Source organism: Acomys russatus, chromosome 24 (assembly GCF_903995435.1).
Source record: "Acomys russatus chromosome 24, mAcoRus1.1, whole genome shotgun sequence".
NCBI lineage: Eukaryota > Metazoa > Chordata > Mammalia > Rodentia > Muridae > Acomys > Acomys russatus.
In genome coordinates, this window is record NC_067160.1 from 40,592,315 (window position 1) to 40,608,287 (window position 15,973).

The window sequence follows — 15,973 nt, forward strand, 5'->3', positions numbered from 1 at the left end:
GTTGACAGTGTTTTGCTTTTCATTTGCCTTTTCTCACCCATGGAATTATGGGAAGGGTCAACGGAAGAAAGAGGGTTGCTTACAAAATTCAAGTGGACCAAATTTTCCTAGCTTCTCCAGCATTTGTTTACAAACTCTTTCTACACTTTCAGTACAAAATTGCTTCTGGAATTAACTCATTTATTCACAAAGGTTAGACTACCTCATCTACAGTTAAAATATCATCAAGCATGATGTTATTTATCCAGGAAGGCCTACTCTGCTGAGGGTGGACACTTCTATGAAATATGTCATTTTATTTTGTATTTGAATTGTGTTTATGAGGAGAGAATCTGATGCATAAAATTTGGGGCTATTAAGTGAACTAATTCTAAATGTTTTAATTTACCTTTTCAGGCCAACAATTAGAGACCAAAGATGAAAATATCATGCCGTGATTAAAAATTGAAAGATTCTTTTTGGGTAGAGAAAGCAAAGAATTTTACTCCAGAATTAAGCAAAATCTAGGTAAGAAGACTATATTTTCTCTAATATCAGCATAGATTTGTTCGAATCCCGAGTGGTGAAGACTTCAATTTATTTGCATGAATGCAGAGTTCAATAAGAAAAGACTCAAATTCAGTAGGCGTAAAACTGCTTAATGATTTCAAATATTGCTTGTAATGTATTAATATAACAGGTTTGAATATCTATAATGGAGTCTCTTTCATTTGGGTCTTAAGGGTGTTCTTCAAGCCACTAAAGCTGAGCAGTAGGTATAAGCTGAAGCACCTAAGAGGAAAGCACTTTAGGTTAAAAGCACTTTCTCTCTCAGCCTCGGGTTAAAAGCTATTTCAGGATTCCGTTAACGGCATTCTTTAGTCCTCAGCTTTGGCTTAGAAGTGGCTTTGATGAGAAGTGCTTTGAGGCAGGTAAAGGATTTTTATAATAAACCATATTAAGAGCCTGAGAGTCGTGGGGCTCTGTGGAGCAGTGGGTAGCTTGTGGGGTTGTGTGTACGCTGTGCTTTGCGATTCCCCTTCTCTGTAGGTCGTTTGAAGCAATGTGGCTCACTAGTTATTCTGTGTAAAGAAAGAGACACCCAGTTCCAGTGGTGTAATTGGAGAGATAGGATTATGAGCCCAAATTAGAAGCCCAGGATGCACACATTCGGAAAACAAGCTGTCTTTTTTGAGTTTCTAGTCAAATACTGTTTTTGACTCTTACTGAAGAAAGGTACAAATGAAAGGCATTTCTAAAACACTTTATTCTACCCCAACTTTACTCATAAAGTTTGGTGACTGAACATCCTATTGTGAGAGGCCATTTTGTATCTTGCACATTTTCTGCATCAAGGCTACTCTTGAGACCCAGCGATTATTCAGGCAGTGAGTGGGGCTTCTTGGGATATGAAAGGGTTATAAAGATGGAGGTCTCAGTTGGAAGTATCTACTGAACTGACAAAATGATGTCTTTATTTTTTTCCGGTAAGCGCAGGTACTGTCTGTGAACTTGCTGAAGTCAAGGAAAGTTCTAAGAAAGGACAAAAGATACATGGTACTACAGCAACATCCGGGGGCTAAAAATGAAGTCTGTTAAGGAAAGAGCTTCAGACACAAAGGAATGGAGCAGTTTCCTTACCTTGTGGGATTTAAAGCCTCAGAATGAGGCTTTAGGTCTTTGAAGACCATCTATATACGGACATGAGGAAAAGCAAAAAGCAGTCTTCTTGCATCCTCTGTTGAGCACAGGAGCACCAAGAGGGATGCAGAGTGTGTGAGCACCTGGGAGCTTCTACAGGCTTGGCTGCTCCAGGCAGGGAAACTGCTAACTCTATAGGTTGCTGTTTGTCCAACTGCAATGATACGCTTTCTTCGGGCAGTGTGTGGACAACAGTGTCTAAAAGAGGAAGAAAGGACAAGGGACAAAGGACGGGAGGACCATACGGTAGTCCTCTTTCCATGCAATGTACTTCAGCACTGTTATTGGGCACTGGGGAGTGCTGTTTCTACCGGAGAGAGTCATTCACACAGTTCTGTTAGGATTGTAGAAGGACCAAGAAGAACTAGATCACACCACCTAATAATGCAAACAGCCCAAGCATACCTCTTCCCACTATCTTTCCATCAGCCTTCTAGTGGATTTGGTTGCCATGGCTATGCACATGCAATTTCTGCCTTAGTATATTCCTCTGTAGCAGGACTGAAGAGGCTCATTTTGCACAACTTTCTTATTTTTGTGACCTCAGTATTTATATACTGTTTGGTACTTGATGGGTCCTCAGTAAATGTTGTTAAGTAAATAAAATGTTAAAAATGTCAACGAATAGCGAAATGGCAGAAGTAAACTTTTTGTACTAATTGCATAGCTTAGAGTGGTCTAAACATCTATAACAAACCCTTGTTATCATCAAATCCTCAGAATCTTATCCTAACCAATCACTGTATTCTCCTTGCTTTTCTTAAAACTGAACAACTTGAATGACTTCTGCATTCTCTTCTCCAAAGTCCAGATACTTTAACACAGGGCCTCAGCCTAAAGACCACAAAATAAAACATTAATCTTCCCCACACTTTCTGCTTAAATTTCCCCCAAATTAAGGATGCTCCATAAAGCACATGGCGTTTGATTCTTTACACCACGTTTTTGCACATTTATCATCTAGCTCACATTTGGGGAGCATTATGGAAGTTTGTACCCTCTAGTAACATAACGTCATTAGGCAATATGAATAAAAACAAAAACTAAATGAGAAAGAAATCCAAGCACATTCCTTGATTCACCATGGAACTAAGTGCACAGAATGCTCTAGAAGCGGATTTTATTGGTGTGATGTCACAAAGCTTGTGCCAGGACCAATCTGTTTTGACAAACTCAGAGCGTGTTCTCTATGATGAGGAGACACTATACACTGGCAAGATGAGACTTAGAAATTGAGCACAAAATTAGCAATCCGTATTTGTTACAGTAATTGCTCCTTATGAAATGTCAACAATCATAAGAGGGATAGGAATGTGTGAAGACAGGTAATTTTACCACCTTTCCCAATTTACGAAATATGTAAGAGGTAAGAACAGAACTAACCTTCAAATCTGCTTTAAAACTTACTATTCTTGTTGGTTCATAATGTATTGTTTTCCTCAGTAAATACAGGATTGTCTCCTGACTAACATAGCAAGAGTATTGGCTAACTTGTATTTCACCATTACCTAGCACCTCGTCAATTCTCACATCAAGATGGGAAATCAATGTTTAAATATGTAAGCATTTCAAGTGTGTCTAATGCTGAAAAACTAAGTATAACTTTGGTGACCAAGTACTACTCTCTTTAAAAAAAAAGTTGAATATTTTCATCTTTGAGTCTGGGTCTCAAGTCTGATTATATTGGGGACAGGAGGCTCAGGCCTCTCTTGTAGAGGTTATTTGTAGCCTTTAAAGGGCATGCAAGATTAACCAGTACAGATTCTTAATTTCAAGTCTCAGATGAGTGCCAAAGTTCCATATCTGTACATGAATTCCAAGGTCCATATAGTAGCTTCTTGGAGACTCACATCTGGGCCACCAACAGAGGCTTCATCTAGGCTTTTGATAAAGTTCACATTGTAGCTACTGACTGTGGGAATTGATAGATGTCTTTGACTATAATGTGGAGAATTTTCCCACTTTTAACATATTTGTCTCTACAACAACACTAAAGACGTCCTGTCAAAACCTTTACATAAGGTTGAATAGTGTATGCTAATTACCTTTTAAGATACAGAATTGGAACATTGTTAAATGCTTAGTGCATTTAGAATGTGGAGGTACATAGTATTTTGCTCTTCACAAAGCGGTGTTTGAGGGAGTTCTGGCGTAATGGCTTTTCTGACATTTAGCTTATTTGGAATCTCAAGATATTAAGATATCCTCCGGACATTATTTTCAGACCATCTACTTTTTTATTTCTCTGTCTCTAGTCATGTGATAGATTTCTTCATTGTGAGGTTAGCTAAGGCCAAGCCCCTACCACTCTGTCTTTTCTTTCTCTCCTATGAATATGAGTTATAAGTTCCAAGGGGCATGTTAGAACTGATATATTCTAGTTAATGGCCTTCACATGTGTTTAACTTGGATGACATCGCTTCTAAAATTTCCTTCCTGTCTAATATGGTTAGATAAGAAAATCATTAAAGTATTGGAGCTCACCAACCTCTGAACGAGATTGGAATTTGTCTTTTGCTCTGTTTTTAAGGGCATCATGTCCTGTGAAAACATCAGTCGTGGTGGCAGGTTCTTATGAAAGGTGATGATCTGCAGAAATTATCTACCATAACAGCAGCACAGTCCAACAGTTGTGTGCATCCCAGAAAGCTGTCAAGCAAGGCAACTTTATGATTTTTGTTCAGCTGTAGAGATTATTATTTGAGCAAAATCTAATATGTAAATGGTATAAAGTATACTTCTGAAGAAAATTTAAGAATTAAAAACATACCAGATTTTCTTACAGATATTGACCAAAACATTCATAACTTATTTTGTTTCCCAAATTAGGACATCATTTATATTTGGTTTTCTTGCATGTCTAAACTTATGTATAATTTTCTTCTAATATCATTGCCCATAACATTTGAAACTCTTCTTTAAAACTAAGCAAATAATCGCTGCAAAATTAGGAATATGCTAATGAGCACAGTGATTTAGATTTTATCTCAAAATAGTAAAGTGAGATTGGTATATATTATTAAGCTTTATGGTTCCTTGGCAGATCCAAATGCTTTCTCAGTTAGCTTTATGAAGTGCATGTAACATTTTAAATGGAATATCAAAGGTACTATAGCAGAGATATTTGAAAATAGAGCATAGTTAGGGCAGAGAATTGTATAGAAAGAGCCTGGACTCTTGGAGAAATATGAGCTGTAGAGGGCATGTATTGCAAACAGATATTTCTTATAAAGTTTAAATATTTCTGAATCCTTTCCTTTACTGGGTCTTTTATGCAGCTACTATTAAATTGTGAAAATGTATTTAGTAGATCTTGCTTTGTGCAAGGTGTGGCATATTTTAGGAAGAAGAAAAAGTTTCTCTATTCTTCTTCTACATTGTTCTTTTTTTTTTTCTTATTTGAAAAGAAACATAGTTAGAACATGTTTTTAAATAATGAAAACAATAATAATATTTCCCAAGGGAATAAGGAAGTGAGGCTGAGACTTTGTTTGACTTGTCTATGATAAGGCGCTTTGGGGATCTGGATTTTATGAGTTGAAGAAAGAGATATACACGACACTCCAACCCTTCTATTATGACAGTTTATGCTTCTTATCCAGGTTATTTAGCTCAAATGCCTGGGAATAGCCACAATTACCACCTTCTGGAATGCTACTTAACTTGAACATTCCCCGCAGATTAGAAACCTACTGTATAAAATATAACTGAGTTTATGAAGAATTATGTCTTCTTTAAGCTCCTGACTTTTTTGTTTTGTTTTGCAGTTCAAAATTTAGACAAAGACTGTTTAAAAGGAACCATAGTAGAAAAAGAAGGGAAAAAAATCATTTCCCACAGTCCTGGAGTCTGTTCCTAAGAGTTCATATGCCCTATGCCCGTGCACATTTTAATCATGTACTCTTTCAGCTGTTATCAATTTAAAACCAATGAAACTCCCACACTGAGTCCATTTGAGCAGTCAATTTTAATATCTCCAGGCATCTGTAGTTATTCTGAATGGGCTGCAAAAGCAGAGCTAACAAGTTAAGCTCTAACCATAAGTCGGCACAGGCTGGTAAAGCATACATCAAGCACAGACAGTTAGTCAATACTCCAGTGTGAAAAACCAGCTAGCATCTTTAGGAAGAGCAATATATTCATATTATGTTCAGCGGTCTGCTTTGCATTTCTTTCTTGATGGCTAAGAGTTTGGCTCTGTCGTCCACAGGGTGCCTTTCAAGCACCCAAAGAAACACATTTAAGGGAAAGTCAGTTACTTTTGTGATCGGTAGGTAATGTTTTTATAAACAAGAATAGAGGATGAGGGATTGTGCCTTTTGTGACTAAAAATCTAGAAGGTGTTCTAAATGGTCGCTCTTCCTAAGAAAATAGCCATATGTTCTGCATCTTTGCGCACGGCCTCTACTTCAAATATTATGTCACTGTCAGGCCATGTGTCTCAGTGTTGTGTTTGGAAAACATGGCTGCCAGAAATACCTCTTTCCCTCCCAGGAGTGACTGCAAGGCAGGATCTGCCTCCCGCAGACAGAAGAGGACTACTAAGGAGGAGTATTCCAACAAGATCAAGGCAGTCACCACTTCCATCAAACCATTTCTAACTTTTGGGCTATGGTGCCCTGGGGGAGGGAGTGCAGGGTGTTTATGACATTTAGCCGCTTTCCCAGAACTCTTTTATGTACTTTTATCTTCAAAAAGAAAGAACATATTAAAGAGACATAACTGAGGAGGAGCAATACTACATAAAGTTTATGTTTTCCGATCTGTTGCCCCAGAAAATGCTTTGATAAAACATACTTGGAGCAACACAGATCATTTCAAAGAAAGTCTGAGAGATATACCTCTCCACACTACAATTCAGCTGGCATGGAGAGACAGCTAATTGTGATTATTCAAATTCTGATCTATTACCTTCCTTCCACACATTAAAGTAAAAATGCAGGGCAAATGCTTTTGCTATTGGAGCTGTTCTCCTAATGAACGAATTTTACAGACACTGGATGATTTTCTTTTTAGGGCTGGTTCACACCATGTTGGCCGGGCTGGTCTTGAGCTCCTGAGCTGAAATGAGCCTCCTATAACAGCATCCGGCATGGAAAGCAAGCACCATTACACCTGGCTTGAGGATGGTTAATTCTATTATTTTTTTAAAAATTTTATGAATTCATAATTTTTAATGTAAAAAGCATGGTAAGACTCAAAACTAGATCAAATTTTAATCATGTACCTCAAGATCACAAGAGGATTATTTCCTCTTCACTAATGCTCTTGTTGGCATATACATTTCAAAAGGTAATAGGATATGATCAACATAAAAGTAAGCTGTGAAAATTTTTTCTTTTAATATGTTTTATTTTTTACATATGCATTTATATTATTACATAAATATAAGATAAACTACATACAGCAAGAAGAACCTTGAAACAATCAGGGATTATATATATATATATATGTTACATTCGTAGTGCTTTGGCTATTTGTATTTGGCAACCTTAAAAAGAATATCTTTCCTATCTTGATGAGTCTAAAATCTGAATGTAGATCAATATCTATCATATCTCATCTTAGTCAAATTAAAACATCTATCTAAACCTAAAAGCATCTTAACCCCTAAACAACTAAGCGTAATTATAAAACTAAGCTATCTGGTCTTCCACCCCATCAGAGATTCGAGAAAGGAATAAAATTAATTACCTGAGTAAACAGGAAGTTCAGGTTAGTAGCTTCCAAGGTAAAAAATAAAAATGACAGAGACAATTTGCTGCCAGAACAGTTACCCAAAATTCTCTATAATACTGGAGCATCATCTTCAGCCTTCTGGCCCAATATATCTGACAGACATATTTGTGAAACAGGAACTATTGAGGACTTGCTTACCCCGTCTTGGCAGAGTTTGCCTGTCCACTCTGCCTGCAGAGGATGGTTAATTTTAAATCACTAATAAGGTTGTGAAATAAAAGAAAAGAAAGATATGCTACATATATCCAAAAACCCTGATGTAAATTCTTTATGTTTATTTTTGAAATTTATGGGGTATTGGTGATTTATTATAGACATGGTGATTTACTATAGGTATGAATTTGGGGTTGTTTCTAAGCCAAACTGTCAGTGATGGTAAAAGATACTGAGCACACTCCCTTAATCTTAGGATATGTCAAGAGGAAATGTTGACATCAATATTTCCTCGCATGTAGCAGTCTAGCACATCTGCTGAACATTGTCCCTGATGAGATACTTGCTGTGAGAGCACTGGTGTGGGTGATTTTTCAGAGGTACATTCAACATGCACATGCTATAGATTCCTCAGTCCTGTTTACAACATGCACAAGGAAAGGGTAGACTCCAATTCTCAGAGACACGGTAAATCCATTGGTCTGACTGCATATGAAACATTTATTTCTGTACTTGTTCATTCTATAGATGAGAATAAAATCATGTTTCAGCCTCCTGGAATTATCTAGTTCATAACAAAATAAAATCAGCAACAGTCACTTAAAATGAAGAGAGGAGGCTTATGAAAATTATAGGAGGAAAAGTCGGTATCTAGAACTGACTTTGGATATCGTTCGCAGGTCCACAGAGGCCACGGGAAGCTGGAGAATGGGATTCTGAGCACTGACAAAGGCCACGTGTCTTTTCAGAGACGGAAGGTTGAGAGGCATGAAATATTCATGACCTATCTGTCTACAGGGCAGCAGCCTTCTGACACCATCCAACAGCTGCAGATGGCTGTAAGCCACCATGTGGGTGCTGGAGATTGAACCTGGGTCCTCTGGAAGAACATCCAGTTATCATAACTACTGAGACATCTCTTCAACTTTTTTTTTTTTACTTCTTACTTCACAGAAACTTCACAGGTGTAAAACTTAAATATGATATTTCTAATTGAATTCCATTAACCCTAGAGAGTACGGGTCAAAATTCTAGATATATGTTTTATCAGGGCATAGGGCTTTGAGATCACTGGTGACAAGCCAAATACCACTTTTCTCTAATAGTTTCAATCCACTTTGGTCAAACATGTTTATGTAAGGCCAGCCCATTTATAACAACATAACATGTGTATACATTTAAATATATGTTATATTCTCAAGTAATACTGCATTTTGAATAATATCTGTAAGAAAGGTCTTTTCCCATAAGAAAATAAGCCCTTGAAAAACAAGCAATCAACTTGTTATACTGGCTCATCTTTTTTCTCTTACCTAAGTAGATATTTCCCTTTCTGGATCTCACTCTTTCATTGCCCCAATTTTGATCTGTTTTAATATCTCATAAGACCTGGCTAACCAGCTATTACAAGATATAGGCTACCCAGGTGAATCGTTTCCAGCATTTCTCCATCTCTCATGGTGACTAGCATTTTATTATTGAACAAGAGCTAGCTATGTGGTACTCTATTACCAATACATTTACTCCTAAGGCCTTCAAATAACAGGAACTGCCCAGGATCTATTAATGCAAAGGAACCAGGAAGCTTGTAGGCCAAGATAAAGAAGCTTAAGGTTGGCTATTAATTTTGGCTAATATTAAATCATGACATAGCTCACATGTAAGGATCACAGTTCAATTATGAGCCATAAAGAAGTTTGAAGAAAAGAAGATTTATAAGATATTTTTAAGCACATTAATGCACATTGTGGAAGCTGTGAGAGTGCTTCATGTCCAAGTAATGACAGACCCACGCCCTAGTGTATAAATCCAGACACAATTATTCTCAGCCGAGCAGGGAGAGGTGGCAAAGTTGAGTATGTCTCTACTGAAAGCTGCATTGCACCAATGCTCAGATAGATGTTTTCTGAAATTAACAGCATGATAATAAGGTTATTCTGTCATCTATAACTGCTAACAAATTATTTAAAAATACTTTCATTAACTCAAGTATTTTAGTGTTTATAAACACAACTTGGAGGCATAGGACCAATGACTTGTATTTGAGTGAGTATTTCTTTATTTTTCAATATAAGTGACATATTTTACAAAAGTACTACAACTTTTCAAAGACATTTTCTTCTTTGATATAAACAATTAGTTGTGCTTGTTTGGGTAATTACTTAAATGTCCCTGCAGTTAGCTGTCATGATGCAAGTGGATATCGTTGGGAAAGAAACAAGCACATGTCAACTTATCAATAAATACAAACTAAGGATAACTAAAAGGATAAACCCAGTTTTCAGCATGCTTTTCTTGAAACCTGTGTGTTCACTATTCTTGCTTTCCTAAGAGATTCATCAGATCTTTGAGCAAAATTAAACAATTAAATAAATGAAGGACAGTAAATGATATTAATGATTCTAAAAATGAAAGATAATATTTTAAAATAAAAAATATTTAAACCCTGAAGCAATAAAAATTCTAATTTATGTCTTGATATAAGTTAAAGAAAAAACATACCCACGTGTATAGCTGTAAGTCAGTGAATAAGGAGATACTAAGTGGTAGTGCTGTCTGTGACTACAGCCAAAAGAGCAGTGAAGTTTACTCTTAGCATGAGAGAAAACGGAATATGCCAAAAGAAGAGAGAGAAAAAAAAGAGTCAGATAAACAATTATTACCAATTTATAACAACTGAGGATAAAGCTGAAAATTCTTTCAGAATAAGAGAAAAATTAAGATTGAAAAAACAATTCATTCTGATGATCTAATAGTGACACAATAAACATTTCAAAAAAAGAACAGGACACACATGAGAGAGATGTGTCAACATACAAAGAGAAGAGCATTTTAGAATTGAGAAGAATCATTATCCTCAGGATTAAGTAATAAAGATAATAAACTAACAAGTGCTGTCAACTATATACATTATCTTGTTTAGAAAACTTAAACACAAAACACTAAATGATTTTATTTGAGAGAGGAAAAAAAGCAACCATTGCTGTGTAAAAAGCAAACAGTTACAAAAGTGGAATATTTAAGTCTGTCTTATTGAAGCAGTGAAATTCTATACCCAGCTGAACTACTGGTATAGTATGTGGACATTAGCCGTGTGCATTGTTTAAGAACTTTCAGAATGACGAAGACACCACAGCACTCAGGATACAAAAAGATATTGAGAGATTAGTCAATGTTAAAACTATGAAAGATGTCGGTAGACTAGTCTGCATGCATATGACAATGACACATATGGAGCCCACCTCCAGAAGACCTGTGAAAAGAAGTCAATGTGGTATCCCCTTAAGAGCAACATGGGAACACAGCTAGAAGCATTGCTTAGTAACACACATTCTGAGTTTTTCTTTTTTCTGTTATCCTTAAATCTTTAAGTAGATGTACATACTAATACTTAAACCTAGAAGTAGTATGGTATTATTTTCACTTAGCGTCCATCCATGGTAAGATGAGTAAAAACTATTTTCTAAGCACACACAGTCCTGTTATTTATATTCCAGGAAACATTGGTTGTTCCTAAATGAAACAACAAAAGCCCAGACATCGAACAAGTGTCACCTTTTCTAAAAGCTGTAAACCAGAGCATTTCCTATTCATGGACGTCAATGCTATTATTTGAAGGATTACAATAGAGAAGCTGGGGTGAATGCAAAGCGCCATTCAATTCCACAAAAGAGTTGCACTTATGTACAAATACCTCTACTACCCTGAAGTGTACTTCTTGCTCACAGTCTACATACTAAACTGATTCAAGCTGTGCGTCCAGGGAGAAGGTCACCATAATAAACTCATACCTCTGAAAAGCTCCCTTCTCTCCTAGGCAATGTGAGCATGTCTGGGCAACTTCAGAGGTTATTTGGTGACTTGCCACTTAATCATGTTTGGTATTACTGTAATTTTCTCAATAGTCATACTAAAATATTAAAAATTATAAATTGCGGCCCCTTCAAGTGCCTTCTCAAGGTCCAGATTTTAGTGTCTGCAGGCACATCTTGGCCAGGTCTCCATGGCTCAAAACCATCAATGGCTTGTGTCTGCATGTGCTTTGTGGCTACCATGCCTAGTGCCACAGTCTGACAGGTGCTGGCCTTTCTCTCCTCACAGTGGTGTTCAGTGAGCCTTGGCTATAATTCAGAGCTCACCCCCTTCCACCTTGGGGAACAAGTACACAGGAAAGAAAACACTGGGAAATAACCAGGCCCTTGACAAATCAATGCTGAGTCTGGGGAAGCACAAAGGGGAAACTACAGCTCACTCAACTGAGGCCATGGGACTACTGTCCACATCGAGAAGAGCAGTTTAGAGACCGTGATGCAAACACTCTTTAAATGCACAGCAGATTCATTTACAGAGATCATTACTTCTCTCTCTCTCTCTCTCTCTCTCTCTCTCTCTCTCTCTCTCTCTCTCTCTTTCTCTCTCTCTCTCTCTCCCTATCTCTATCTCAATATATATCTATTCCTCCCTTTTGAAAGAGTTTTTTTTTTTTTTCTGGTGAAAGTGACCATTTAACTATTCATCATTTATTTTATATCATTTTTTTAGTCTACTAAAAGTTTTGATTTTACTTCCCCTCCCAACCCCTGTCTTTTCTATGATAAGAAATTGTGCTGAGGTGCTAAATTTGACTAGCCAGATACTTTTAAAAATTGGTTTAATGCCATTTATCCAGATGAAAAAAAGAATCCCAGTGAAAAGTCTTGAGAAAAGTTCATAGATAAAAATTGAAATGAGCCAGGAAGTGACTACATTTGCATAACTTGATCTGTATTTGGAAAAAAAAAGATGCCTCTGAAGACAACAATGGAAGCTTATCAAATCAGAATTACACATAGATTTTCCATAGCTGGGCTAATGAATACTGACTCATCTGTGAGCTATGGTGAGCACTCAGTGGGGCTCTGGATTGGAAAGCAGGCTAGCAATATCAGTGTAACTGCATTAGCATTGGTTCCGGGCCTGCACCCTACGAGTATTCTAGGGGGCGCCGGCGAGGCTAATTTGCTCACTTGCTTGGAGCCACATCCTGCCATTGAATTAAGATGCTGCTCATTTTTTTCTGCAGTCACAAAAAGTATTTAAGCTTTAGGTAAAGTTGGCATTGTGTGAGATGCTAATGCACTTTTCATATCTCTTAAGTAGCCAGGGACTTGTACCTGAGTTTTTCCAAAATTGGATCCTCTATAGGATGGACTCAGAGGTAGTAATGGCTGAAGGTTATTCAATGAAGATGTAAAATGCCCCTCTCCAGGTGTGTATAAATTCCTATTTAATTCTCGGTAAATCTGAGGTTCAGGAGATTCAGAACTTTTGTGCTGTCAACAGGATTAGCTGGTAGACAGAAAGCCTGAATTCTGATTATTGTAGCACTTGGGAGCTGTCTTTCCGCGCTCATTCCTAGCAGACTTCCGGATTATATTTTTTCTCCTCCTTTTACTTCATGCTGAGCTGTCATCCTCTAGGGGCTTCTGACTTTACTCCAAGCATTCGGTAATACTCTGGTTTCAGTGACTGGATATCATTATTTAAACCAGGAAACATTTAACAGCGAGGGGGTTACTGAAAGGCAGTATGTTGAACAACATATATGAACAGTGCAGGCCCCATGGGAACATGCTGTCATTCTCACAGGCCATCCCCCAGGACGTCCCTTCTCTGCTCCTGGTGCAGAGGCCGGGTCCTCTGAGGCCAACTCTGAGTATTTCTTTTCCCTATAATCTCACACCACCAACTTTGTTTACTAAAAGGGTCATTTTCCTGGACAACTCTGTTTTCTTGCATTACAGAGCAAACCTGCAAACACACACACACACACACACACACACACACACACACACACACACACACTGTCTGGTACCTTTAATGATCCCCTTTTCTTGCAAGGTTTTCAGAGAAGGTCTTCGGGAGATGAACTTCTTCAGTCTGCTTTTCACATGGTTTTTGTCACTTGTGTCAGAAGCACTATGATGCAGCCGGAACACTGGGAATTAAAAACAAAGTCAGAGGGTTTTTTGTTTGTTTTGTTTTTGTTTTTTTATACTTCTGTTTCTGACTATTACTTTGTGTAAGAGTAAATGGGAGACAGAAGTAATAGATTCTACCATCACGTAGAGGCAACATCTACCTGGCTGATGACTGCCAGAGCACTTCTGTCTCAGTCTGGCAGAGGAGCAATACTTGTCTCTCAGGAAGCACCATGCTATTGTTACACTGTGTTCAAAGAGAGCAGGGCTAGCTACAAATCACCACTGTTCCCATTCCTTTATGTTTAACATAGAAACTTTCCTCTAGAGAATTCCACTTCCTCATATCTAAGAGCAAAAGTTGAGTCAAAATAAAACATTCTAAATTGAAGGAGCACTTCAGCTCTGTTTGTTTCAATTTATGCTGATTATATGCTATTTCTACATAAGGTGTTGTTTTGAAAGTTTTGTGAGCCTAAGTAATTTTGTTACTTTTTAAAAAAATATTAACTTACATGGTTTCTTTTTCTGATGCAGCCACTTCTTATTCAAATTGGTTTAAGAAAAAATAATTGCCTCAGAATTTTCCCCATTCTCCTATTCCTGTGCCCTCAGATATTAGTTCTATTTTCAGTCAAGTAGTGTCAAGCTCAGTCCTGAACGAAAGCCTGCTGAACACCTACTGATCACTGCACACTATACTAAGGGCTGTGAATTCAATGACCAATGTTGGCCAAAAGCCTTGGGTTGTCACTGAGCCTACAGTCCAGCCATAGTCGCGTATTATCATTTGCTGATGGCAATCTGATGTGTCTGTGAGATAGCTCTTTTATCACTATTTTAATGCAATTATAGACAAAACCGTGAAGTCTGTTTGTTTCTTTGTTTTGTTTTAATTTTCCTGTCTTGAGGATGAGAAATCCTGAAATCAGTTATGCATGTCTGCACTGTCCTTCATCTAGCCTGGACCCCAGGCAGGAACAAACTTCAGCTGGCAAGAGTAGAAGTCAAGACGAGGCACCCAGCTGGGCAGGCAGAAGGAGCTGAAGATCCTGCCTACCTTGGGGAGAATGACAGAGTGTATTTTTTAAAAGTAAATGTAAAAATTTGACTGAGACCTGAGCTTGAGTTCTATATAGAACTGAAAACAATGTTTGCTATGGAAAAAGACTACAATACTTAATTCTGCCTGAAATTAACACTTTTTGAGTATCTGTTTTAGGCCAAGCGAGTGTTGTTGTGGTAGCTACAGGGACTTTTTTACATAATCTGTGCAGGATATTAGCAGTTTTCCCATTCCCTACTCAACACCTTGCCAGCAGCATCGTTTTCTCAGGCATGCCAATGAAGACCACCTCAAGACATATTCACTGTGCCTTGGAGGGAGGCAAAATTGTCCCTATTTGAGAATTACTGCCTAAACTAATTGAGATATTTATATGACACACTTAAACTCTCCTTTCTTGGTGGCAGAAGGCTCATCAGCACACTGAAAAGACAACTTCTGTTTTGGCGTAGGCATCGCAGTGAACCTCCCTGGTACATGAGTAGGAACATTTAATATTGTAGGTAAAGCTTCCACATCTGGAGTCTAATGTGGGAGGCTAAAGAGCACTTAGTGTCCATCAAAGACCTATGCCTTGAGGAGATTTTATTCTCATGCCACCTTGATAATTGTATGGAATAAATGACTTAATTTTTTTTCACATTACTGAAGATGTTCTTTTCCATTTCTTGTCTCACCTCAAAACCCTGCTATTCCCATGACAGGTTTTCAAAAATATAGGACCAGGTGAGGTATTTTTATTTTTTGCCAATGCAGAACTCATAAACATGGTGCAATTAGAAAGTACCTTGCAAATTAACACACACACACACACACACACACACACACACACACACACACACACACACTACAAATGCTACATTATGAAAACAATTATGTAGTGAGTTATATCCTTTTGGAACCCCCTAGGTATTCCGGAGATAGTGTTCTTAATTAGAGAGATATATATGTATATTATATTGCTTTCAATACTACCATCTGGCTCCACATGTGAGAAATGTCTGTAAGGTGTATTGGATTGTAAGGGAAATGGAAATAGGTTCCTAATGCTTTATCTCCTTTCCTTGTTACATATCCTACCAGCATCATGGGTAGGGTTACAGAGTTTTTAACAGAGGCAAACTCTCCCAAGGTGCCTGTAATTGTGACCTTCCTGAGTGTCAACTTCCATTTCCTGAAGCCATAAGTAATCTTCCTTAGACAGCAAGCCGATTGCAAGGCCTTTGCCATCATGGCTTTGCTCTTTTTGTTCTAAGGGGAGTTATGAAGATGTTAAACTCAGTAGAAGACCGTAATATATGACATACATTTTATTAACCAAATAACTTGAAAGAAAGTGCTATAAATACTAAATAAAAAAATGTAAGAAACGCCT

General features: G+C 37.6%; 1 protein-coding gene across 1 annotated transcript in view; it reads right to left on the bottom strand.

Moving 5' to 3' along the window:
* Nucleotides 1–15,973, bottom strand: part of Arhgap15 (Rho GTPase activating protein 15) — a 594,474-nt gene that overhangs the window by 236,536 nt on the left and 341,965 nt on the right. The window contains exon 9 of the mRNA XM_051166277.1: nt 13,427–13,549. Within this exon, the coding sequence (XP_051022234.1) occupies nt 13,427–13,549 (123 nt within the window). The remainder of the gene's footprint in view (nt 1–13,426; nt 13,550–15,973) is intronic.